This window comes from Ranitomeya variabilis, chromosome 4 (assembly GCF_051348905.1).
Source record: "Ranitomeya variabilis isolate aRanVar5 chromosome 4, aRanVar5.hap1, whole genome shotgun sequence".
In the NCBI taxonomy this organism is placed as follows: domain Eukaryota; kingdom Metazoa; phylum Chordata; class Amphibia; order Anura; family Dendrobatidae; genus Ranitomeya; species Ranitomeya variabilis.
This window is the reverse complement of record NC_135235.1, coordinates 103292997-103318853: the sequence shown is the minus strand read 5'-3', so window position 1 is coordinate 103318853 and position 25857 is coordinate 103292997. Positions and strand designations below refer to the sequence as shown.

Here is a 25857-nt window from a genome sequence, read left to right as displayed (position 1 = left end):
CGTTTGGAGACCCCCTGATGTGCCTAAAAAGTGGAAACCCCTCAATTCTAACTCCAACACTAACCCCAACACACCCCTAACTCTAATCCCAACCCTAACCACAACCCTAACCCCAACACACCCCTAACCCTAGTCTTACCCCTAATTCCAACCCTAACCCTAAGGCTATGTGCTCACGTTGCGGATTTGTGTGGATTTTTCCGCAGTTTTTGAAAAATCTGCAGGTAAAACGCACTGCGCTTTACCTGCGGATTTACCGCGCATTTCCAGTGTTTTTTGTGTGGATTTCACTTGCGGATTCCTATTATGGAGCAGGTGTAAAACGCTGCGGAATTGCACAAAGAATTGACATGCTGCGTTTCCGCGCTGTATTTTCCGCACCATGGGCACAGCGGATTTGGTTTTCCATAGGTTTACGTGGTACTGTAAACGTGATGGAAAACTGATACGAATCCGCAGCGACCAATCCGCTGCGGATCCGCAGCCAAATCCGCACCGTGTGCACATAGCCTAAGTCTAACCCTAATTCCAACCCTAGCCCTAATTCTAACCCTAGCCCTAAGTGCAACCCTAGCCCTAAGTGCAACCCTAGCCCTAAGTGCAACCCTAGCCCTAAGTGCAACCCTAGCCCTAAGTGCAACCCTAGCCCTAAGTGCAACCCTAGCCCTAAGTGCAACCCTAGCCCTAAGTGCAACCCTAGCCCTAAGTGCAACCCTAGCCCTAAGTGCAACCCTAGCCCTAAGTGCAACCCTAGCCCTAAGTGCAACCCTAGCCCTAAGTGCAACCCTAGCCCTAAGTGCAACCCTAGCCCTAAGTGCAACCCTAGCCCTAAGTGCAACCCTAGCCCTAAGTGCAACCCTAGCCCTAAGTGCAACCCTAGCCCTAAGTGCAACCCTAAGTGCAACCCTAGCCCTAAGTGCAACCCTAAGTGCAACCCTAAGTGCAACCCTAGCCCTAAGTGCAACCCTACCCCTAACCGTACCCCTAACCCTAATGTAAAAACAAAAATAATTATATTTTCTGTATTTTATTATTGTCCCTATCTATGGGGGTGATAAAGGGGGGGATTTATTTACTATTTTTTTATTTTGATCGCTGTGATAGAACTTATCACAGCGACCAAAATGTGCAGGAACGAATCTGCCGGCTGGCAGATTCGGCGGGCGCACTGCGCATGCGCCCGCCATTTTCCAAGATGGCGGCGCCCATGAAGAAGACGTCCGGACACCGGGAGGGACATCGGAGCTAGGTAAGTATGGGGGGGTGGGACCGGAACACGGGGGGGGGATCAGAGGACCTGGGGAGCGGACAGGAGGACCGGGGGAGCCGACAGGAGGGGAGCGGAACGGAGATCGGGGCAAAAATGACGACTGGGGAGGCGATCGGTGGGGTGGGGTGGGGGCAGATCGGGGTCTCCAGCCATGGCAGATGCTATTGCAGCATCGGCCATGGCTGGATTGTAATATTTCACCATTTTCATAGGTGAAATATTACAAATCGCTCTGATTGGCTGTTGAAAGTGAAACTGCCAATCAGAGCGATCGTAGCCACGGGGGGGTGAAGCCACCCCCCCTGGGCTGAAGTACCACTCCCCCTGTCTCTGCAGATCGGGTAAAATGGGAGTTAACCCTTTCACCCGATCTGCAGGGACGCGATCATTCTGTGACACAGCATATGCGTCACAGGTCGGATTGGCACCGACTTTCATGACGCATACGCTGTGTCACAGGTCGGGAAGGGGTTAAACAGATTATTGATCAACTTTCCAATTTTGAAAACTGTGAAAATGAAAGGGCTATGTAAAAATTTCAGTAATTTCTAAACAATTTATGGAATATTTTCTAAAACTTAAATTTCAGTTGAAAATCTACAATTTGATGACATCTTGATGTCTGTGTTGTACTGGTGAACAGAGGACAAATTATGAAAATTGTTGTCAATGACCAAATACTTCTCGCCCAACTGTATCGTATATGTAACTTTTCATTTCAGCGTGCAAGGAATGAAGACAGCATTTTTGGGATCAATACAATCAGGATGAGAATGAAGTCCAGCATTTGCAATCATGGATTTCCCTCACAGAAAAGCAAAGAAACCGGTAGCTATAGAGAAATGCTTAGAATAGACAGATGTCATAAATCTTGAGAATTCCAGAAGGATGTGGCTACCAGAAAATGTAATGGCTTATGTATGAATGCTTAATGTTGTACTTACACTTCTTGTTTAGGTCCTTGAGATTACGACTAATATTTCCGGCAATGTCTTTCATCTCCATATATTTCAAACATGTGAGCTTATTCATATTTTCTAGAAGTTTGTAGTCTTCACTTGTGGCTGAAATAGCAATTTAGAAAAAAAAATGAAAATTAGCAGCAGAAGCCGAGAAAATTAAAGCACCGGTAAGCACATTGTACTGGGTCAGTAGTGGGACCGCACCGATCCTCATATTCCTACTTTATTCAGTACAGAATTTTATATAAAAAGAAAACTTTTAATGCAAATCTTATTATTTCTAACACAAGAAGTGACCGGGATACAAACATCCGACTTACATATGACTGATAGCTATGAACGCAAAATGTTAAAACAAAAAACTTAATACTCACCTAATCGCTCATATATGCGGCCGCCACATTGCTCGCTGGCCAGTCCTCTTATTTCTGCCATCGTGCGCCACTTCTCCAGCCTTTTTACTATAGGCCAGGACTTGCTGCCGTGTCCAGGCCTCAGAAGTCACTGTGTATTGTAAGGTCGCAACATCAAGATGTGCGTTGTGACCTTATGACAAACAGGGACCTCCCAGGTGTGGACCCCAACAGAATTCCAGACCTCATCAAGAAGCCGGAGAGGCGGTGCTTCACAGTGGAAAGAAGAGAACTGGACACCAGGCAGCCGTAGAGGTGACCGACAAGGTGAGGTTTGGTAAAAAAAAAACAACAACTAATAACTGCTCTGGCTGGCCTGCTACTGCGAGTGGAAAGAAGAGGACCGCATGGCGAAGTGACCGGAGAGGTGAGAGTGTAGGTTTAAACACAAAACAAAACATTACTCACCTCTCCTGCTGTCCGCTCCTCTCCTTTCGGCCATAATGTACCAAATCTCTGGCCTTTTTAATTAAGCCAAGACTTCAAGCCTCAGAAGTCACTGCGCATCATAAGATCGCAGCGCATGTTTTAATATCAGGACCTTACAACATGTAGAGAGCGCTGGGGCCTAAGCTCGATCAGAAGTCCTGACCTATAGTGATGAGGTTGGAGATGTGGAGTTCTACAGCAGAAAGAAGAGGACCTGTCAGGCAGCGTGGCGGCCGGAGAGGTCGGCGATAAGGTGAGAATTTGTTTTTTTTATGCAACTGACATAAAATCGTGTTAAGCTGGGTTCACACTACGTTATGGGCGTCCGTTAGACGGACTACGTTACACAGCGGCATAACGCGGTGTAACGTAGTCTGTTTAACGCCGCCATTGACTCCAATGTTGGACGCATCACTGGCGCCCGCCCACAATGGGTGTGCGCTAGGGATGTGCCGTCATTGAGTGACGGACCCTGAGACGCGGGCTGCAGCGTTTCCGGGCCCGTCACTGCTAGCGCAAATAGAGCTAGCAGATGCTCTATCTGCGCTAGTGTGCTGCCATACCGGCACTTGCGTTTACAGCAGCCCGTTACTGTATGTGTTGAACGGGCTGCTGTAAGCGTAATGTGAACCCAGCCTTACAAACGAACCTACAGAACTTATGTAGTTCATAACCCGGAGACTACCCGAATATCTTTATAGAGGTCAGAGCTCTTATTTTTTTGATACATTATTTCAAATTACTTACATAGACAAGGTTGATAAAGAGGGAGCTTAATGCAAACGTTTATAAATTGCTTTCAATAATAGTATTCGATAAGTTCTTAACTACTTAAAGAGGTTTTGCCAAAATCGCACATATCTCCTGTACATAGTATAGGGAATAACTTGCCAATTGCTGGGGGTCTGACCGAGAACAGGGCCCTTTCAATCCCAGTCTTGAAAGCGGCAAAGGTGTGCACACTCTGCAACCGCTCCATTCATTGTCAATGGGACTGCAGAAAACAGCCTGTACTCCGCCTTTTGTGGCACTTAAATAGACAATGAAAGGAGCAGACAGAGCATGAGCACCTTTGCTGCATTCAAGGTGGGATGCCCCAGAGCCCTTATACCCGAATTAATGAGGGTCCCAATATTAGGAATCCCAGGGTTTAGCAAGTTATACCCTATTTTATGGATAAGGGATAACTTAGTATACTAGAAAAATACTTTTAAGCACCAGATTCTGCTACCTACCGTATTTTTCGGACTATAAGACACACTTTTTTCCTCCAAAAATGTGGAGGAAAATGGGGGGTTGCATCTTACAGTCTGGATATACCTGTTCTGGCTGTGGTGGGGGACATGCAGTGGCAGAGCAGCGGGTCACAGGAGGCAGGAGACGGCTGCTGAGGCCAACTCCTGTGCCCGCTGCTAAAGAGGCATGGAATGCAGTGAATATTCATTCCCTTTAGTAGTGGCACACGTGAATGCCCGTCAGCTGCAGGAAGCCGGCGGCTGCGGATAACACTGTGCTCGCTATTAAAGAGCAATGAATACTCACTGCGCTCCATGCACATAGTCCCGGCGTGGAGAGCAGTGAGTATTCCAGCAGCTCTCCTCTGCTTGTAAGCAGTGCATGATGTCCCTGCCAAGCGATGCTTACAAGCATAAATCAGCTGCTGGCATGGGGGCCAATCATACCAGGATAAGGATGGGGCCATGCACACTAGGATAGGGACTAAGGGACCATATACAGGTCCTTCTCAAAAAATTAGCATATAGTGTTAAATTTCATTATTTACCATAATGTAATGATTACAATTAAACTTTCATATATTATAGATTAATTATCCACCAACTGAAATTTGTCAGGTCTTTTATTGTTTTAATACTGATGATTTTGGCATACAACTCCTGATAACCCAAAAAACCTGTCTCAATAAATTAGCATATTTCACCCGTCCAATCAAATAAAAGTGTTTTTTAATAACAAACAAAAAAACCATCAAGTAATAATGTTCAGTTATGCACTCAATACTTGGTCGGGAATCCTTTGGCAGAAATGACTGCTTCAATGCGGCGTGGCATGGAGGCAATCAGCCTGTGACACTGCTGAGATGTTATGGAGGCCCAGGATGCTTCAATAGCGGCCTTAAGCTCATCCAGAGTGTTGGGTCTTGCGTCTCTCAACTTTCTCTTCACAATATCCCACAGATTCTCTATGGGGTTCAGGTCAGGAGAGTTGGCAGGCCAATTGAGCACAGTAATACCATGGTCAGTAAACCATTTACCAGTGGTTTTGGCACTGTGAGCAGGTGCCAGGTCGTGCTGAAAAATGAAATCTTCATCTCCATAAAGCATTTCAGCCGATGGAAGCATGAAGTGCTCCAAAATCTCCTGATAGCTAGCTGCATTGACCCTGCCCTTGATGAAACACAGTGGACCAACACCAGCAGCTGACATGGCACCCCACACCATCACTGACTGTGGGTACTTGACACTGGACTTCAGGCATTTTGCCATTTCCTTCTCCCCAGTCTTCCTCCAGACTCTGGCACCTTGATTTCCGAATGACATGCAAAATTTGCTTTCATCAGAAAAAAGTACTTGGGACCACTTAGCAACAGTCCAGTGCTGCTTCTCTGTAGCCCAGGTCAGGCGCTTCTGCCGCTGTTTATGGTTCAAAAGTGGCTTTACCTGGGGAATGCGGCACCTGTAGCCCATTTCCTGCACACGCCTGTGCACGGTGGCTCTGGATGTTTCCACACCAGACTCAGTCCACTGCTTCCTCAGGTTCCCCAAGGTCTGGAATCGGTCCTTCTCCACAATCTTCCTCAGGGTCCGGTCACCTCTTCTCGTTGTACAGCGTTTTCTGCCACATTGTTTCCTTCCAACAGACTTACCATTGAGGTGCCTTGATACAGCACTCTGGGAACAGCCTATTTGTTGAGAAATTTCTTTCTGAGTCTTACCCTCTTGCTTGAGGGTGTCAATGATGGCCTTCTTGACATCTGTCAGGTCGCTAGTCTTACCCATGATGGGGGTTTTGAGTAATGAACCAGGCAGGGAGTTTTTAAAAGCCTCAGGTATCTTTTGCATGTGTTTAGAGTTAATTAGTTGATTCAGAAGATTAGGGTAATAGGTCATTTAGAGAACCTTTTCTTGATATGCTAATTTATTGAGACAGGTTTTTTGGGTTATCAGGAGTTGTATGCCAAAATCATCAGTATTAAAACAATAAAAGACCTGACAAATTTCAGTTGGTGGATAATGAATCTATAATATATGAAAGTTTAATTGTAATCATTACATTATGGTAAATAATGAAATTTAACACTATATGCTAATTTTTTGAGAAGGACCTGTATACCAGGATGGGGATGAGGGACAAGGAAAACTTGGGAACAGGGCTTTGAAGTCGGTTTCCTTTTTTGTGTAGTCGGTATAAAATATACCGCCTACCAACTCTTAAAATTTATAATAAATTGGGTACCATAGGACAATGCAGGATGTGATGTTAATTTTTTTTCATATGAATTTGGGAAAGTTTTGAAATGTGCTATAAATATCTGTTCTATTCCCGATCTGAGGATCTCGGCTTTTAGTTGAGATGAATCTGTGCTGCACTTTATTTACATGCTCAGTAGTGGCCAGTGCTGTGGAGTTGGAGTCAGGGAAATTGAGGAGTCGGAGTTTTGGCTTACTGATTCCACAGCCGTGGTTGGAAAGCCTGTTTCTGATCTTTCACGGAGCATATATCTCAGAGAACCATTTTCAAACCCGATGAAATCATGGACACATGTCTATTTATGCTGATGCCATTATCCCAAAAAATTATTTAACAAGACACTAATAAGTACCAAAAGCCACTAGTTACGTTTACTATAATCATATGCTTGCTTTGCAGAGGATAATACAATACATGGGGACTTTAAAGTGAACCTGTCACCAGGTTTGGCCGATACGAGTTACGGCCATCCCCTTTCAGGGCTGATATAAAGCATTCTATATTGCGGTAGATAAGCCCCCGATCCGATCTGTAAGAGAAGAAAAAATAACTTTTATTATACTCACCTGGGGGGCGGTCCGGTCCGATGGGTGTTGCTGGTCTTGGTCCGACACTTCCCATCTTCTTGCGATCCCTGCCCTCCTACTTGCTTCATGTGGATGATGCGTCATCCACACAGGCTCCCAGGAATCGCGCTCCTTTGCAGGTGTACTTATCTGCCCTGTTGAGGGCAGAGCAAAGTCCTGCAGTGCACAGGCCTTGGGCCTCTCTGACCTTTCCCGAAGCCTGCGCACTGCAGGACTTTGCTTTGCCCTCAGCAGTGCAGAGAAGTACGCCTGCGCAGGAGCGCGATTCCGGGGAGCCTGTGTGGATGACACATGGACGCATCATCCACATGAAGCAAGCAGGAAGGCGGGGATCGCAAGACGACGGACCAAGACCAGCAACGCCAATCGGACTGGACCGCCCCGCAGGTGAGTATAAGAAAAGTTATTATTCTTCTCTTACAGGTTGGATCAGGCGCTTATATACAGCATTATAGAATTCTGTATATTACCCCTGAAAGGGGGTGGCCATAACTTGTATCGGCCAAACCTGGTGACGGGTTCCCTTTAAGCATTATAATTTGTCATGATTGCACCCCCTAAATTAGGCCAAATGAATATCAAGATGTAAAATTATATGGTGACTATTCAAATGTCTGCGGTGAAAAACACCACTGTAAACGTCTGTCTGCACTAGATCTTGAGGATCCGTCCTGCTACAAACTAAAAAGTCTAAAAAGTTTGGATTAAATACCATGTTGCCTGATACGCATATGAAACAACCCTTTTCTGATCACAGATACAAAAAGGCATAATCACAAGGTATGCCAAAAATTATTACATATTATGCTTTGCTTATATAACGCTATCATATTCCACAGAGCTTTACAGACATCACCATCGCTGTTCAAATTGGGGCTCACAATCTAGATTCCCTATCAATATGTCTTTGGAGTGTGGGAGGAAACCGGAGGAGGCCCACACAGACACGGGGAGGACATACAAACTCCTTGCAGATGCTGACCTTGGTGGGATATGAATCTAGGACCCCAGTGCTGCAAGGCTGCAGTGCTAACCACTGAGCCACTGTGCTGCCCAAAATGTCTGACAGATTTAAGTGCCACCTTTGATACTACTTTTTTGCAAAATCAGATAATTTTTTTATTGAACAAAAACAAACATTTCCATTTACAGTTATCAGACAAAGCTGTACAAGAATAAAGGATAAATTGTATATTCTCATTAAATCATTACTAAAGGGAACCTGTCACCAGGTTTGGCAGATACGAGTTACGGCCACCGCCTTTCAGGGCTTATATACATCATATACATCATTCTATAATGCTGTAGATAAGCCCCAGATCCGACCTGTAAGAGAAGAAAGATAACTTATTATACTCACCCGGGGAGCGGTCTGGTCCGATGGGGGGGGGGGGGGGGGGGGGGGTCGCAGGTCATTGTCCAGCACCTCCCATCTTCTTGTGATGCCGCCCTTCTGCTTGCTTCTTGTGGATGACGCATCCCCGAGTCATCCACACAGGCTCCTGCGCAGGCGTACTTATCTGACATGATGAGGGTAGAGCAATGTTATTTTTCTTCTCTTACAGGTCGGATCTGGGGCTTATCTACAGCATTATAGAATGCTGTAGATAAGCCCTGAAAAGGGGTGACCGTAACTCATATCGGCCAATCCTGGTGACAGGTTCCCTTTAAGGCCTTCACACCCAATTCCTCCCTCCTTGTAACCCCTCTAAACACCCCCCCCCCTCACCTCCATACAGGACACCAACCAGAGAAAACCTCCCCCCATTGTCACAAAACCATATACTTAGGCCTGCGGTGCTATAGTACAGTACTAAGGAGATAACATTGAAAAGAATCTGCCCCTGAGGAAGCGAGACCAGGGTAACCCTGGAGTATATAGCCAGGGGTCCCATATCCTTTCAGATTTAATGATCAAATTACTTTCTAAGTATACTCCCTTTTCTAACCAAATAATGTTATCTATTCTATGTCTTAATTCCCCAATATTTGGTGGTGGTGAATATAGCTAAAGGAATGCCAAGAGTTTTTGTGCCTGAAATTAAATACGGCCAATGCCCAAGGATAAGGGGAATCCAGATCTGTTCTGTCTTCCAGTAACCTCAGGACGTGGATACCAGGATCTGCTAGGAGCTTTACCCATCTACTTTTTCCACCAGAGAGAGAACCCTCCTTTGTACCCTCCTATATCCTGTGTAACAAGGGTGCTTCTACAAATCCACATCTAGGACATCTTGCATACAAGACACTAGGGGTCCTGTAAACTCTGTGAATCAAGTGTGTCTGAGAGTGTCTCTGGGCCTCACAAGGTGACAATCTAGGAACAGCGTCTAAGATCTTCTCCCACTATCCCATTGAAATAAAGCCCACATCCGACCTTTGATACTCCTACCCATCTCAAAATGGGGGTCCCTGGAGCCCTGTCATGCCCAGGAGGATGGATACTATATCCAGCTTGCAAAATAATGGGGAGGTGTCCACTCATGTACTTGTCTCTCTTTTATCATTTATTTAGGAGCCTATATTTTAAAAATGGAGAACAAAACAGAATGCCACTTACCGATCAGCTCACCAGTGAGGTAACATGACATTTTACTAAACATATCCCTGCAAAGCTCATTAATGTCGGCTTCTGGCGGCTCCACTGCCTCTTCTGCTGTTTCAACTGTAGAATCATCTAAGGTTAAAAAACAAAACAAAAAAACACATTAACCCCTCAATGACCGCCAACACGTCTTTTTACAGACCTGTTATATAAGAGAATAGCATCCTCCGACAGGTGACAATCCAGCAGCTGTGCACTATAGCTGGCGTATTGATGCATCAGCCACAATCAGTGTTGGCAGCGACCATGGCCGTTTAACTCCTTTGATGCTGCTGTCAATAGTGACTACAGCATCAAAATAGTTAACAGAGTGTGAGGGCTTCCTCTTCAACCTCATTGGCACCCTGAGATCTTGATTGTGTGGTCCTGTTTGCCATGGCCATTCATGGCCAAATAACGGTCATAAAGTCTGCCGGCTATAGCAGCAACATTTAGGTGGAAAAAAATCTACTTTTTAATTCCTGTTATGCCACATGGCATTAATTCCTGAAAAGCACCGGAAGGGTCAATAAACTACCTGAAAGCAATTTTGAATACATTGAGTGGTGCGGTTTTTAAAATGGTATCACTTTTGGGGGTTTCCAATATATAGGACACACAGAGTCACTTCAAAACTGAGCAGGTCCCTTAAAAAAATAAAGTTTTGTAAATTTCCTTGACAAAATTACTGCTACATTATTAAACCTTCTAAAATGCTAACAAAATAAAATAACATTTAAAAAAATGGTGCTGAAGTAAAAGCATACAAGAGGGAAATGTTATTTATTAATGTTTTAGTATGATACGACTGGATTAAAGGGATAATCATACAAATTTTGAAAATTGATAATTTTTAAAAAATTTGTTAAATTTCTGATATTTTCATAGCAAAATGTAAAACATATCAACTTAAATTTACCATTATCATAAAGTATAATGTGTCAAGAAAAAACTCTCAGTATCAATAGGATATGTTGAAGCCAGAGTTATTACTACATAAAGTGACATAGATTAAAAAAAAAAAAATTGGCAAGGTCATCATTAAGGGGTTAAGGCTATGGTAACACAGTTTTTGCAGCATTTTTTCTTAATACAAATTTAAAGCTGATTTTTACAGTATCGGCAAAAGCTGAGAGAGTTCAGAAATCTCATGCACACAACTGCTTTTTTTTGAGGACCGATTTGTAAAATTGTTGCTTTTTTGAAAACGGGAGCAAGTCACTTCCTTCACTGTTTATTTTTTTCCACCATAGAAAGCAACGAGCAAATGCAAAAATGCTGAAAAAAATTCAACCATGCACCAAAAACACATCAATATCAGCTTTTTTTACTTTGTTTTTACTGCCCAGTGAGCAGGATTTGGATGCAGAAAAAACAGCTCAGCTGCAAAAAGCAATGTGTGAACATAGCCGTATAAGTATTGATATGCTACAGTACATGAGTTTATTTTACCAAGGTGCAAAAAATTGGTTGGTTATAATATATATATATATATATATATATATATATATATATATATATATATATATATATATATATATATATATATATATATATATATATATATATATATATATATATATGTATATAAATATATATATATACATAAAAGTTTGGACACACCATCTCATTTAATGATTTTCAGTATTTTCATGACTATGAAAATTGTACATTCACACTGAAGGCATCAAAACTATGAATTAACACATGTGGAATTATATACTTAACAAAAAAGTGTGAAACAACTGAAAATATGTCTTATATTCTAGGTTCTTCAAAGTAGCCACATTTTGCTTTTATGACTGCTTTGCACACTCTTTGCATTCACTTGATGAGCTTCAGGAGGTAGTCACCGGGAATGGTCTTCCAACAATCTTGAAGGAGTTCCCAGAGATGCTTAGCACTTGTTAGCCCTTTTGCCTTCACCCTGCGGTCCAGCTCACCCCAAACCATCTCGATTGGGTTCAGGTCTGGTGACTGTGGAGGCCAGGTCATCTGGTGTAGCACCCCATCACTCTCCTTCTTGGTCAAATAGCCCTTACACAGCCTGGAGGTGTGTTTGGGGTCATTGTGCTGTTGACAAATAAATGATGGTCCAACTAAACGCAAACCGGATGGAATAGCATGCTGCTGCAAGGTGCTGTGGTAGCCATGCTGGTTCAAGTATGCCTTCAATTTTAAATAAATCCCCAACAGCAAAGCACCCACAAACCATCACACCTCCTCCTCCATGCTTCACGGTGGGAACCAGGCATGTAGAGTCCATCTGTTCACCTTTTCTGTGTCGCACAAAAACACGGTGGTTGGAACCAAAGATACCAAATTTGGACTCATCAGACCAAAGCACAGATTTCCACTGGTCTAATGTCCATTCCTTGTGTTCTTTAGTCCAAACAAGTCTCTTCTGCTTGTTGCCTGTCCTTAGCAGTGGTTTCCTTGCAGCTATTTTACCATGAAGGCCTGCTGCACAAAGTCTCCTCTTAACAGTTGTTGTAGATATGTGTCTGCTGCTAGAACTCTGTGTGGCATTGACCTGGTCTCTAATCTGAGCTGTTGTTAACATGTGATTTCTGAGGCTGGTGACTCAGATAAACTTATCCTCAGAAGCAGAGGTGACTCTTGGTCTTCCTTTCCTGGGGTAGTCCTCATGTGAGCCAGTTTCTTTGTAGCGCTTGATGGTTTTTGCAACTGCACTTGGGGACACTTTCAAAGTTTTCCCAATTTTTCGGACTGACTGACCTTCATTTCTTAAAGTAATGATGGCCACTCATTTTTCATAACTTAGAATTTGTATTATGGCAAGAAAAAAGCAGCTAACAGTCTATTCAGTAGGACTATCAGCTGTGTATCCACCAGACTTCTGCTCAACACAACTGATGGTCCCAACCCCATTTATAAGGCAAGAAATCCCACTTATTAAACCTGACAGGGCACACCTGTGAAGTGAAAACCATTTCCGGTGACTACCTCTTGAAGCTCATCAAGAGAATGCCAAGAGTGTGCAAAGCAGTCATCAAAGCAAAAGGTGGCTACTTTGAAGAACCTAGAATGTAAGACATATTTTCAGTTGTTTCACACTTTCTTGTTAAGTATATAATTCCACATGTGTTAATTCAGTTTTGATGCCTTCAGTGTGAATTTACAATTTTCATAGTCATGAAAACACAAAAAAAATCATTAAATGAAAAGGTGTGTCCAAACTTTTGGTCTGTACTGTATGTATGTATGTATATATATATATATATATATATATATATATATATATATATATATATATATATATATATATATATATATATATATATATTTATTTAATTATTTAAAATGTGCAACACAGGATCCCTTCAGAAACTAGAACAGAGATGGGAGAATTAATAATCAGTTGTAGCCCACCCAAAGGAAATCTGCATTCAGAATATGCATATATTGATCTGGCCTCTGAGCCTGATGGAAGTTGTGATGCCATCTATTTCAGCTTGGCCCTAGGGGTACATCTGTATGCCAATTACGTGGCAACAGGGAAAAAATAATCAAACTTGGCAGGTCGAAGACGTGTCACAGTCCGCTGTGTCCCTGTAATGTGCCTATAGTTAGTCTGAAGTGACCTCTGCAGCCATTTATAGTTTCTAGGGTTTAGCCATCTTTAGTATATTAGATTATTTCTTAGGCTATGTGCACACGTTGCGGATTTGAATGTGAAATTTTCTGTGCGGATTCTGCATCTCTTGGCAAAAACGCAGGCCAAAATCTGGGCTTTTTTTTAAGTGGATTTTGTGTGTTTTTCCTGCAGATTCTGTGCAGATTTCATGTGTTTTTACCCCTGCGTTTTCCTATAATGGAATGGGTGCAGAAACGCACAAAGAATTGACGTGGTCCTTTTTTTTTTTTTTTAATCCGCTGCGAATTCCATGAAGAATTTTCCGCACCATTTGCACAGCATATGGCGCTCCGACAAATTGTTGCGGCCCCATAGAAATCTATTGGGGCCACAAAATCACGGCAAGTGTAAAAGAAGCCTAAAACAGGATATTAGTGGTCTACTTACAATGCTATTTTTCTTCCCCAATATGGGAACACCTCTAAAACGTCTGCCATGTTGGTAACTATTTGACATAGGTTTTTTGCATATATCTATCATAAAAAAACACTCAAAAGTGTAAAGAAGATCCTGGTAGTGATGATTGGGACCCCACAGAGCCCCGATCTCTACATAATCGAGTCTGTCTGGGATTACATGAAGAGACAGAAGGATTTGAACAAGCGACATCCACAGAAGATCTGCGGTTAGTTCTCCAAGATGTTTGTCACAACCTCCCTGCAGAATTCATTCAAAAACTGAACAATTACCTAGAAGTGAAGCTTTGATGCTGTTTTTAAGGTAAAGGGTGATCACAGAAAATATTAATTTGATTTAGATGTCTCTTGTTCATTCACTTTGAATTTTATTAATTGATAAAAATAAACTATTAAAACTTCTATTTTTGAAAGCATTCTTACGGAGAGACATTTCTTTTTCACACCTGCCAAAAACTTTTGCACTGAAAGGCATGTGTGCAGATTCACTCACAACTTATCCAAACTAGGTCCACAATAGTTTACACTTTAAAGAAACGAATACAACGTAATGCCTGTACTTCACCTTGTGACGTTGGCTGCGATGCAGAAGGTGCTAGTGATGGCTCATCTGAGGAGACCTTCTCTGCTCCCTCTTGTTCTGCCATACTGATAACTGCTCCCGACGAGTCCCGGTAAACAACAATTTTCTGTGCCAAAAAAAGTAATGATCAGTAATATGAGAAAAGCAAAATCATTTCTAAAGCACAGAATAAAGGTTGGGTCACATTTTTGGAGGTTTTGATTCTTTTATCAAAATGTGCCTTTTTCTAGAAAAATATTACATTTACAAACTCTACTAAGAGTGAAATTTCTGGGGCCACATCACATCTAAGGGTTCATGTGACTGTACCCTGTAATCACATCTTTCATGGAGGGCTTAGCTGCATCTGTAGATGAGCAGTGCCATCAGGGCAAAGTCACGAGGGATTGGATGTGATGGCACAGGAGTGCCCTATAAAAACATGTATATACCTGTATTATTAAATGTTATTTGCTAGAAAACCCCATTAAGGCACAAAGCCATATTACACATCAGAATACTAAAAATCACATACGCACTGCAAACATGGCCAATAGACTGCAAAACGCCAATATTTAAAATGGAGGCACACAATGGCCATTGCCATATGAATGAGCTACATATGCAAAGATAAAAAGGATCAACAAATCGGAAATACTAAAGCCATATGAAGGTATGTGCATGCAGAGTCTTTGAGGAAAATTTGGAGCGTTTCCTCCCACACTCTGCCCCAAAAACTAAAAAAAAAAAAAAATGTAAATTTTGTCAGTCTTAAAGTGGAGACGTGCTGGAGTTAGACGCTACAGATTCATTGAGAGGTGTATGCCTCTTAATGAATTAGTAGCATCTGAAAAGTGGTGTGTGTCTCGCCACAAATCTGTAGATCGGGAAGTACGATTGTGGCATAAAGGAAGTCACCACTCATCGAGAACTCTATGTGGGGGAATTTGTAACGCTCCCATCTGGCCGTAGCTCTGTCCACTGTCAGATCTGGGCTAAAATGGTGTGAGAATGCCAACAGTTGCAAAATTTCAGCACAACTTTGAGTTGTGCCAAAATGTTGCGCATTTTCAAAGCTTTCTTCGTGTGAAAGTGGTGGTGAATCAGGCCCTTAGTTTGCCCTTCGATGTTATCAGCCCTCTATCCTACCAATCTCTCTTTCTTGGCAAAAAAAAAAAAATTATCGAAATAATTCTAATGATCAGAAAGGGACAGTACAGCATTTCTGACTCTGGATGCAGAGCTAAAAATGCTTTGCGCCTACCCTGCATATATCCCATGCCGCCTAGGAAATAAAGCAGCACAAAAATAGCACTAGTTGAGACCTGATCACTAGCAAGGAGCAAACCTCCATGGCCCAGCTTCCTGACCTCCATGGCCCAGCTTCCTGACCTCCATGGCCCAGCTGCCTGACCTCCATGGCCCAGCTTCCTGACCTCCATGACGCAGCTTCCTGACCTCCATGACGCAGCTTCCTGACCTCCATGGCCCAGCTTCCTGACCTCCATGGCCCAGCTTCCTGACCTCCATGGCCCAGCTTCCTGACCTCCATGGCCCAGCTTCCTGACCTCCATGGCCCAGCTTCCTGACCTCCATGGCCCAGCTTCCTGACCTCCATGGCGCAGCTTCCTGACCTCCATGGCCCAGCTTCCTGACCTCCATGGCCCAGCTTCCTGACCTCCATGGCGCAGCTTCCTGACCTCCATGGCGCAGCTTCCTGACCTCCATGGCGCAGCTTCCTGACCTCCTGGTGCTCTAGCACTACCATCTGCTCTTGGTTTGCATAAGAAAAAATCATTTGTATTTATTTTCTCTGCTTACAATGGACATGTATGAACATATATTTCCCTTGACACACAAAAAATAGAGTTGTGGTAAATACCGTAGCGGTGGATTGCTTCGTGCACTTTACTTAAATTTTGATAATTATTTCAATAAAAGCACCACTCCAATGTTTTTTTATTTCAGCGCTGGAGTGGTGCTACTACTGCAAGTTGCCTGATCCTAGTATTATACGCACTAGCCGCCGTCTTCAGCTCTTCCTGGCGCTGCTCCGGTCCCAATCCGCCATCTTGTGATCGCAATTTCTGGCTGACGGAAAGTCAGGGGTAAAGGCACAAGCTCTCAATGTAAGTCTTTAAGAGCCTAATTCTGGCTCTCAGACTTACATTGAAAAGTGACTTCTGGATCGTCCAGCAAACACTGGAGCCATCTGGCAGGTCATAACCTGCAGAAAATGACCGGAGCGGCTCTGTTAACAGATAAAGATGGCGGCTGCTGAGTACATTACTTGGGGCACGGAACTTAAATTAGTGGCACCACTCCAGAAGTAAAATGTAAAAAAAAAATTGCTAGAGTTATGCTTAAAAGGGGTAATCCGGGACTTTGTATTAAAAATAAAGTGCCTAAGTACTAACAGGCAGGTAGTTGCTACCTACCTGCCTGTTGTGCAGACGCTGTTCTTTGACATCATTCTGATTGACAGCTGGCTCCCCTGGTTAGGCAGCGGAAATCTGGCTTTCAATCAGCATTACATCGGCAGTCTCACCATGTCAACAGAGGATGGAAAAGCTGTAAAAGCATTAGAATCGCCGGCAGGTGATGTCTGTGAGCGCTCTGTGTTGGCAACAAACGACATTGGGTACAACAGGCAGCAACTACCTGCTTGTTAGTGCTTAGGCACATTACTTTTTATTGATCAAAGTCCTTAAAGCGTTGACCAGAAACAACTACCTTTTTTTGCTGCATTGTCAGCAGTTTTGCTTTCCTTGTGTTATGCACATTTTTTGACCACATTGTCTAGACACTAGGACCTACTGTAGGTTGATACTGATCAGGTCAATGATGGCACTGTGTTTGTTATACAGTTTTGTGGATTTTGCTATGATATCTAACCACCACTATTGATCCACTGCTTCCTGTGCGCCTTGTGTTATATTGCCTGTACTGTGGCCCCTACCCTTCCCTTTTCTGTATCCACTTGTATTTTATCTATTTTTGATATTCAATAAAAATTTATATTTTACTTAGAATAGGTGATAGTTTTGGTTTTCTCCTTCTTGTCAATTTGAATTTAATGACTGGTCTGTTACGCGTCCATTATTTGGCAGGACTACAATAGCTTATAGTAAGTTTAGAGCTAATTTGGTAAACTATGCCCAATGTTTCCATCAGGTGGTGTTATTGTTAGTGCTTACACACGTTACTTTTTATTTTTAAAAGTCCTGGACATACTCTTTAAAGCGTTGACCAGAAACAACTAAGGATATGAGCACACTATCAGTAAACGGTGCGGGTTGGACGCTGCATACTTGTGCAGTGTCCATCCTGCAGTGCCAGATGATAAAGAATAGTGGGATTTCAAGAAATCTCATAACCACTATGCGTCCACAGAGGCCTGCAGATCACCTGTGGAGACAGACATGTGTCACGTTTCTCCAGACCGCAGCATGTCAAGGCCCCCCCGTGTGTTTCTGGAATTGTTGCTCACCGTTCTTGTGATCATTTTGACCCCACGGGGTGAGATCTTATGTGGAGCCCCAGATCGAGGGAGATTGTCAGTGGTCTTGTAGGTCTTCCATTTTCTTATTATTGCTCCCACAGTTGATTTCTTCACACTAAGCTCCTTGCCTATTGCAGATTCAGTCTTCCCAGCCTCGTGCAGGGCTACAATTTTGTTTCTGGTGTCCTTCGACAGCTCTTTGGTCTTCCCCATAGTGGAGTATGGAGTGTGACTGAGGTTGTGGACAGGTGTTGTTTATACTGATAACAAGTTTAAACAGGTGCCATTACTACAGGTAATGAGTGGAGGACAGAGAAGCCTCTTAAAGAAGAAGTTACAGGTTTGTGAGAGTCAGAAATCTTACATGTTTTTAGGTGACCAAATACTTATTTACCACCATAATTTGCAAAATAAATCTTGCCAAAACAGACAAGGTGATTTTCTGGATTTGTTTTCTCAATTTGACATAGTTGTGGTCTACCTATGTCAATTACAGGCCTCTCATCTTTTTAACTGGGAGCACTTGCACAATTGGTGGCTGACTAAATACCTCTTTTCCCCACTGTACTCAGTATTTGGTCAATATTTTACCTCAGTATTTGTAAGCCAAAACCAGGAGAGGCTCAAAAATGCAGAAATGGTGACATATTTTTATTATACTTTTTCTCTGATTGTTCCGCTCCTGGTTTTGACTTACATATACGGAGGTAAAAAACTGACCAAGAAAATGTGAACATGGCCTAACAATGAGAGCACGTGTGGCTGAATGTCCACCTCAGCGATGACCAATTGCCAGGACTCTGTTTAACAACTGTGCAGCCATTGGTTGCCAATGTTCGATGTTCATTCAGGTAATACCACAAAGTAAAAATGACACATTAAAAAGTCGTCTGCATGATACAGGACACGTCTTCCAGGGTGAGTGACATTCTGTAACGTCTCTCCATTCTGGCCAAGAGATGAGGATCCAGCACAGAGGACCCCATTAGACTTACCAAAGAAAAGTAACCATTTTAATATCTTGTAGCCCTGGGTTCAGTTGAACGTCCCATAAAGGTGTTTTCCTACAAACATAGTTAATTTCAATCAATATTTTAATCAATACTTCTTGGAATAATAATAAATAATTTCCACAATTGGATGTGTTTATATAAAATGTTCCTGTGCTGAGATAAATGTGAAGCTGTGATCCCATGCTGTAATGTCCGTATACTCTTTTCCTTCCTCCCCAGGAGCTGTGGCATGATCAGACCATGTCCCTGTACGGTCAGACACAGCCATTACACAGTACACAGCAGGGGCACATTTATAAGATTATCTCAGCACAGGAACATTTTATTTAAACACATCTAATTGTGGAAAAATTATAATTACTTACCGGTAATTTGATTTTCCAGATCCATGACAGCACCTATATATGAGAGATGGCTCACGCCCCCAGGAACAGGAAACCTGCAGCAGAGATAAAAGATGGGGGGTGCCCATCAAGGCAAGACTTGAAAGCCCCAGATTCAGTCTATAGTGGCGAAAGAAGATAGAGGGTGAAGACCATACTGCCGCATTGCAAATTTGCCCTATCGGCGCATTTGCCCTTTCTGCCCAGGATGTGGCGATAGCTCTTGTGGAGTGTGCCGTTACACCTAGTGGAGGGCATTGCCCTGAAGAGGAATAGGAGAGTGCAATGTCCATGCGGAGCCACGGTGCGATAGTAGATTTTGTGGCCTTTTTACCCGTTTGCTCCCTGGAAGGAGACAAAAAGGGCTGAAGACTGTTGCCATGGTTTTGACACTTCTAGGTATTGAATTAGGCAACGTCTAACATCAAGGCAATGAAATGTTTGTTCTCCCTGGGATTTTGGGTTGGCACAATATGAGGGTAAAATTATATCCTGGTCCCTGTGGAATTTTGAATTGACCTTTGGTAAGAAGGCCGGGTCGGTTCTAATTATTACTCTGTCCTCCAAAAAGGTAGTGTATGGGGGATCTACAGAGATAGCTTGGATTTCACTAATTCGTCGGGCTGACGTGAGGGCAACAAGGAGAACTGTTTTTAAGGTTAGTGCTTTCACAGAGATGGAGTTAAGAGGCTCAAAAAGAGGAGAGGTTAAGGCCTGTAGCACTAAATTTAGATCCCAGGGAGCTACCTTTGGCCGAGGTTTAAATGGTCTGGCTGTGAAGGAGGCTCGGATGAACCTATACACCCAGGGGTGATCAGCCAATTTTTGATCAAATAAAGCGCCGAAACTTGCACCTTTAGGGTGCGGGTAGATAGACCCCGTTCCAACCCTTTTTGGAGGAACTGCCGGACCTCACTTATTGGGACTTTTTGGGTGGTATTTGACAGGCGTCGTCCTGAAAACTCTAGAAATTTTTCCCATATTTTCTGATATTTATCGGTTGTAATTTTTTTCCTGCTGGATAGCAGAGTAGCAATTATCGGAGCTGAGAATCCCTTTGCTAGCAGAAGCCCCCTCTCAAGTTCCAGGCAGTGAGATGTAGGCTGTGTACTTGAGGATGGGATACTGGACCCTGGTGTAGTAGATTTGGCACGTCCAGAAGGATCCATAAGTCCGATATGGACATACGCCTGAGCCAGGTGAACCATGCTCTTTTCGGCCAGAAGGGTGCGAGCAGTATTATTCGTGTCCCCTCTTCTCGGATTTTTTTCAAAACTGTTGGGATTAGCAGAATCAGGGGAAATGCATAGGCAAGTTGGAACTTCCATTGGCGCAACAGCGCATCCACTCCTTCTGGGTTCTCCCCTGGGTTTAGGGAATAGAATCTTTCTACCTTCCGGTTTTGGTTTGTGGCAAAGAGATCCACCTGTGGAATACCCCAAATGGCGCAGATTTCCCCAAATATTTCCTGATTTAGGGACCATTCGTTTTGGTGCAGCACGTGCCTGCTTAAGAAGTCTGCAACAAGGTTGTCTGTCCCTTTTAGGTGTGTGCTTGTCAAGGATAAGAGGTGGTTTTCTGCCCAAGAAAACAGTCTTTTGGCTTCCTCTAACAGAGGTCTCGATCTTGTTCCCCCCTTGTCGATTTATTTAACAGACTGCTGTACTGTTGTCGGACAATACCACTAGGTGTCTTCCTTTTATATTTCCTTCTATTTGTAGAACTCCTTGCCTTACTGCTGTTAGTTCCTTTATGTTGGAGGATGCTAATTCCATTTGAGGATCCCATCTGCCTTGCAGAATCTGATCTTTTAGGTGGGCCCCCCAGCCTAGAGGGCTCGCATCCGTGGTTAGTACCAGTGGATTCTGGACCGACCATGACACCCCCTTTTTTAAATTTTCTAATTTTAGCCACCAATTTAAAGAGTCACGAACTTGTGGCCATAGGGTGATTTTCCGATTTAAATTGTAGGGATTTTTTGCCTGTTCAGTCAGGATCTGCCACTGTAACTCCCTCGAATGTATTTGTGCCCATTGAACTGCCGGAATTGTGGCTGTTAACATCCCTAGAAGGGACATGGCTTCTCTTACTGAGATGGACCGGCCCGATTGTGTTTGTTTTATATTTTGTTTTATGGCTTCGATTTTCCTGTCCGGAAGGACATAAACTTGTTTGATCGAGTCCAGCTGAATTCCCAGGAATTCTTGTATCTGGACTGGAAGCATTTTTTTTTTTTTTAAGTTTATTAACCATCCTAGTTTGGACAGCAGGTTCCGTACTTTTGTGACTGCCTCTATGCAGTCTTCCTGGTTGTCTGCTATAAGGATAAGGAGAAAATCGTCTAGATAGGGTACTAATAAGATGTTTTCCTTCCTCACAAACGATGCTATTTTTGTAAAAATTCGGGGGGCCACCGATACCCTAAAGGGGAGACAATGGTACTATAAACGAGTGGGGGTTTGATTTATTTCTACTACCAGCCTTAAAAATTGTTGATGTTCTACGCAAATTGGAACATGATAGTAGGCATCTGTGAGGTCTATCACTGCCATGTAACAGCCTGGATATATCAGTTTAATTGTGGTTTTTAAGGTCTCCATTTTGGATTTTTCTACCAGGACATATTGGTTCAGGGATTTTAAGTAGAAAATAGTTCTTAGTGAACCATCCGGTTTTGGTGTGAGGAACAGGGTACTGTAAAACCCCTTCCCTATCTGTTGTGCAGGTACTTTCATGAGGACTTGTTTTGCCATGAGGAGATGAACTTCCCTTTCTAATATCACCTGGTTTCTTTTGGCCACATGCGTAATTTTTACTCGATGAGGAGGGAGGGAGGTGATGTTCAACCGTAGGCCTTCGGATAATAGGATGATTATCCATTGTGAGGTTTGTAACTTTTCCCACTGGTTGACAAAGAACCGAAACCTTCCCCCCACCGGGAGGTCAGCGTCATTGTTGTTTGGGGTCTGGTTTTTGAGGGGGCTTATTAAAGAGGTATCCTCTTTCTCTCCTCTCATTCCAGGGCTTCCCTCGAATGGATCTGTCCCCTGGCCGACCCCGGCCTGCTTTCCCTGAACCCCGAAAGGATCGTCGAGTATCATTCCAACGGCGTCTTGAGAAGGGGGGAGGCGGGAAGTTTTTTCTTATCAGCCGCTTTTTCTAACAAATATTGCCCTTCACAAGGGACTGCACATAGTTTGACTTTTGATTGAAAGTCAGCAGTCCAATTTTTTAACCACAATGCTCTTCTACCAGAGTTGGAGAGAGCACATGCACGGGCAGAAAACCGTAGTCAATGGCAGCATCCGCCAGGAAACCTGCCGCATTTTGTAAAGAGGGTATTACTTCTAAGAGTCTCTCTCTTGGACATTTGTCTCTTATTTGCTCGCTCAGTTCTTCTAACCATTTTACCATGGCCTGAGCCGTACAAGTGGCGGCCACCCCGGGCTTAAATGGCCATGTCGATGCTTCCCATGCCGATTTTAAGAAGGCATCCGCCTTTTTGTCAAGAGGATCTTTTAAAGCTCCCATGTCCTCGAAGGGAAGTGCTATGCCCCTGGAGGTACTCGCAATTACAGAGTCTAGTTTAGGTGCTCTTTCCCCATTTGTCACAGATTTCTTCATCAAACGGATATTTACGCTTAAGGGCCTGAGATTTTTTTTTTATTTGTTTTTTTCCACTCTCTTTTAATTAAATTTAATACATTATCGTGGAAAGGAAAAACCCTCCGTTTTTTCCCCTCTTTGTTGCTCAATATAGCATCCTGGGTTGATTTATTTTCTTTTGGTGTTTCGACCCCCAAAGTAGATCTGACTAACTTAAGTAGTTTCCCCACATCTTCAGATAATACACACGGCCAATCACAGTCTTCATCTGAAGAGTCTAAGGGCTTGTTCACACTTTGCAGATTTTGCTGCGGATTTTTCCGCAGCGGATTTGGAAAAACCGCAGTGCAAAAACCGCTGCGGTTTTCACTGCGGATTTTCCTGCGTTTTCATCTGCGGATTCCTCTGCGGGTTTTCAACAGCACTTTCCTATTGGTGCATGTTGAAAACCGTGCGGTTTTTAAAGGGATTTTCCGCAATGTGGGCACAGCGGTTTTTGTTTTCCATAGGGTAACATTGTACTGTACCCTGCATGGAAAACTGCTGCGGATCCGCAGCGGCAAATCCGCTGCGGATCCGCAGCAAAAACCGCAAAGTGTGAACATAGCCTAAGTCTGAGTCATCACCGGGTGGTAATTCCCCCGATTCACCTTCTGATTCCACGTCAGAGGTTTGGGTAGGTCTAGGAGGTGGATTTTCAGAGCTATGCAACCCATGCTGCTTCATCTGCTCTTTTACTGTGATTTTGACTTCATCCCTAACGATAGCCTTTATGTTTTGGAGTAATGATGAGGACTCCTCGGCCACAGTTTTAGCTATACATAACCGGCAAATCCGCTTCTCATAAGTTCTAGGGAGAGCTTTATCACAGAGTGCACACACTTTATTTTTCTGTTTGGCCGTAGCTTTCTTTCCTTGCATAATACGATACAGAAAGATACTGTTACTGATGTGTTTTTGCCTTACAAAGGCACTCACCCACCAGAACCTCAGTACCACGGAAGTCTGTGGGATGTCCACCGGAGCCGGCGATTCCGCAGTTGGGTCCGCCTTTGTCAGAGAGGCTAATGCCACCGTTATTTGTGATCTGCCTCTTTAAATAGTGTAGGGCGAGAGCGCACCTGAACTTTCTCCCTCCCGGGAGTGTCAGCACACAGCTCCCCCCGACGTGCGAAATCACCTCCGGTTTAAACCGGAAGTCGTCCCATTCACCTCAGCGCCAGCCTAGTGATGGGCATGCTCCTACTCCAGCCAGGAGCGGACGCCAGGGAGCCTGCAGCGGGAAGGACGCCACCACACAGCCACGGTTCGTAAGTAATGCGCACGCGCCGACCAGCTGCTCCTGCCGCGGACCTTGGTCTCCGGACCAGCGCTGCCAGATTCAGCGTCGCAGGAACAGGAAACCAAACTGAGGAGAGAGGTGCCGCCCCCATCTTTTATCTCCGCTGCAGGTTTCCTGTTCCTAGGGGTGGGAGCCATCTCATGTGTAGGTGCTGTCATGGGGAAGGGAAAATTATTATTCCAAGATCTATTGATTAAAATATACTTTGTTTGTGGGAAAACCCCTATAAGAAATGATTGCTTTTCCTTACAATGTGCCATCGATGTCTATCCTGAGACGAGCCCTTCACTCATCAGGGAGAGACCTCACAGCACAATGCTCTATAATAAAAGTGGATGTGGCCGAGCAGCAACCTGCAGATGCCTGGACCCACCAGAGATCTAAGCTGCTGGACTCCAGGCCCGCGTGCTGCAATAGTAGAGGTTTGTCAGTCGCAACAGAACCAGTTCACTTTCATTATGGAGCAACGTGGCCGCGAGCTTTGATGGCGCCGTGTAGACTTGGTGTGAACGTTACATCTGTGGGTAGTGGAGCCATAGTAGGTCTCTCTACAGGATCTGTGCACCTGGCAATGTCATGTATGAGCACAGAAAGGGAGTTTGTCAGCGCACCATATACAGTATGTATGGAGTAACGCTCTGACCAAACGTGGAGAAGCAAAGGAAAATCCAGCTTCTGGCAGTAATGAATAAAAACAGAACATACATTAAAGTCACAGCATTTTGCTTGGAGCAGGAAACAACATGACAACGTGTTTCGAATGCTGTCTGCATTGTTCCCCAAGGCCCAGGCATTGAGGAAGAACCAAGTCAGTGTTCGAAACGCGTCACCATGTTGTTTCCTGCTCCAAGCAAAATGCTGGGAATTTCATGTATTCATTTATGTTCAAATAAATGTTCTATTTTTATGAATTACTGCCCGAAGTTGGATTTGCCATTTCCGCATGTATGAGCTCAACTTTAAGGGTATGTGCAGACGGTCAGTAATAGGCAGCGCTTTGGATGCAGCACATGTCCGCTGCCGGCTTGTGATCACTGAACCGTGTGGAATCACCCTGTCCCATACATTGTACAGGTGACATTTATCTTGTGAAGACTGAGCGTCTCCACGAGATAAATAGACATGCTGCAGTCTGGAGAGACGAGCAGCATGTCAGTCTCCACAGGTGAGCCGCCGGCATCTCTGGCCATGAGGTTTCTAGAAATCCCATCCAGTATGCTGCAACATGTGGACGCTGCAGATATACGCAGCGTCCAACCCGCAGGGGTTACTGACCGTCTGCACACACCCTGATGGAGGACGCAGGTCACTTCTGTCCGCACTACGGCGTCATTATCTCCAGGACGTCGCTGGAGCAGCAGCCTCACCGGAGGGGAGAGACACAGCCAGGTACCAATAGAACTGGTCGCCACCCGGGCTCATAAGCATATATCTCCGGCCAGCACCGCGTGCCCAGCTCACGGTTACAGGGCGCAGTACACACGGTCAGTACTCACACATCACTCTCACCTACTGGCGGCCGGGGAGCAGCGCTACTTCCGTGTTTACATCCCGTCACGCGTCTTCCGTCCTCGGATGTGAGGGAGCAGACTGCAGTCTGGCGCTGTGTCCGCGCTCCGGCGCCATATTGGCTGCGCTCGC

General features: G+C 44.1%; 1 protein-coding gene across 4 annotated transcripts in view; it reads right to left on the bottom strand.

The window, feature by feature from the left end:
• The window catches only part of BLOC1S2 (biogenesis of lysosomal organelles complex 1 subunit 2), a 51838-nt gene extending 25982 nt beyond the window's left edge, over positions 1-25856 (bottom strand). The window contains exons 1-5 of one of the 4 annotated variants that reach the window (XM_077259023.1): positions 25726-25775; positions 17861-18132; positions 14374-14497; positions 9711-9827; positions 2215-2334 (exon numbers count right to left, since the gene is read on the bottom strand). In XM_077259023.1, the coding sequence (XP_077115138.1) occupies positions 2215-2334; positions 9711-9827; positions 14374-14497; positions 17861-18085 (586 nt within the window). In that variant the 5' untranslated portion in view covers positions 18086-18132; positions 25726-25775. Of the gene's footprint in view, positions 1-2214; positions 2335-9710; positions 9828-14373; positions 14498-17860; positions 18133-25583 lie in introns of all 4 variants that reach the window. The other 3 variants (XM_077259024.1, XM_077259025.1, XM_077259026.1) reach the window with 3 other exon arrangements.
• Between the last annotated feature and the right edge of the window lies 1 nt (position 25857).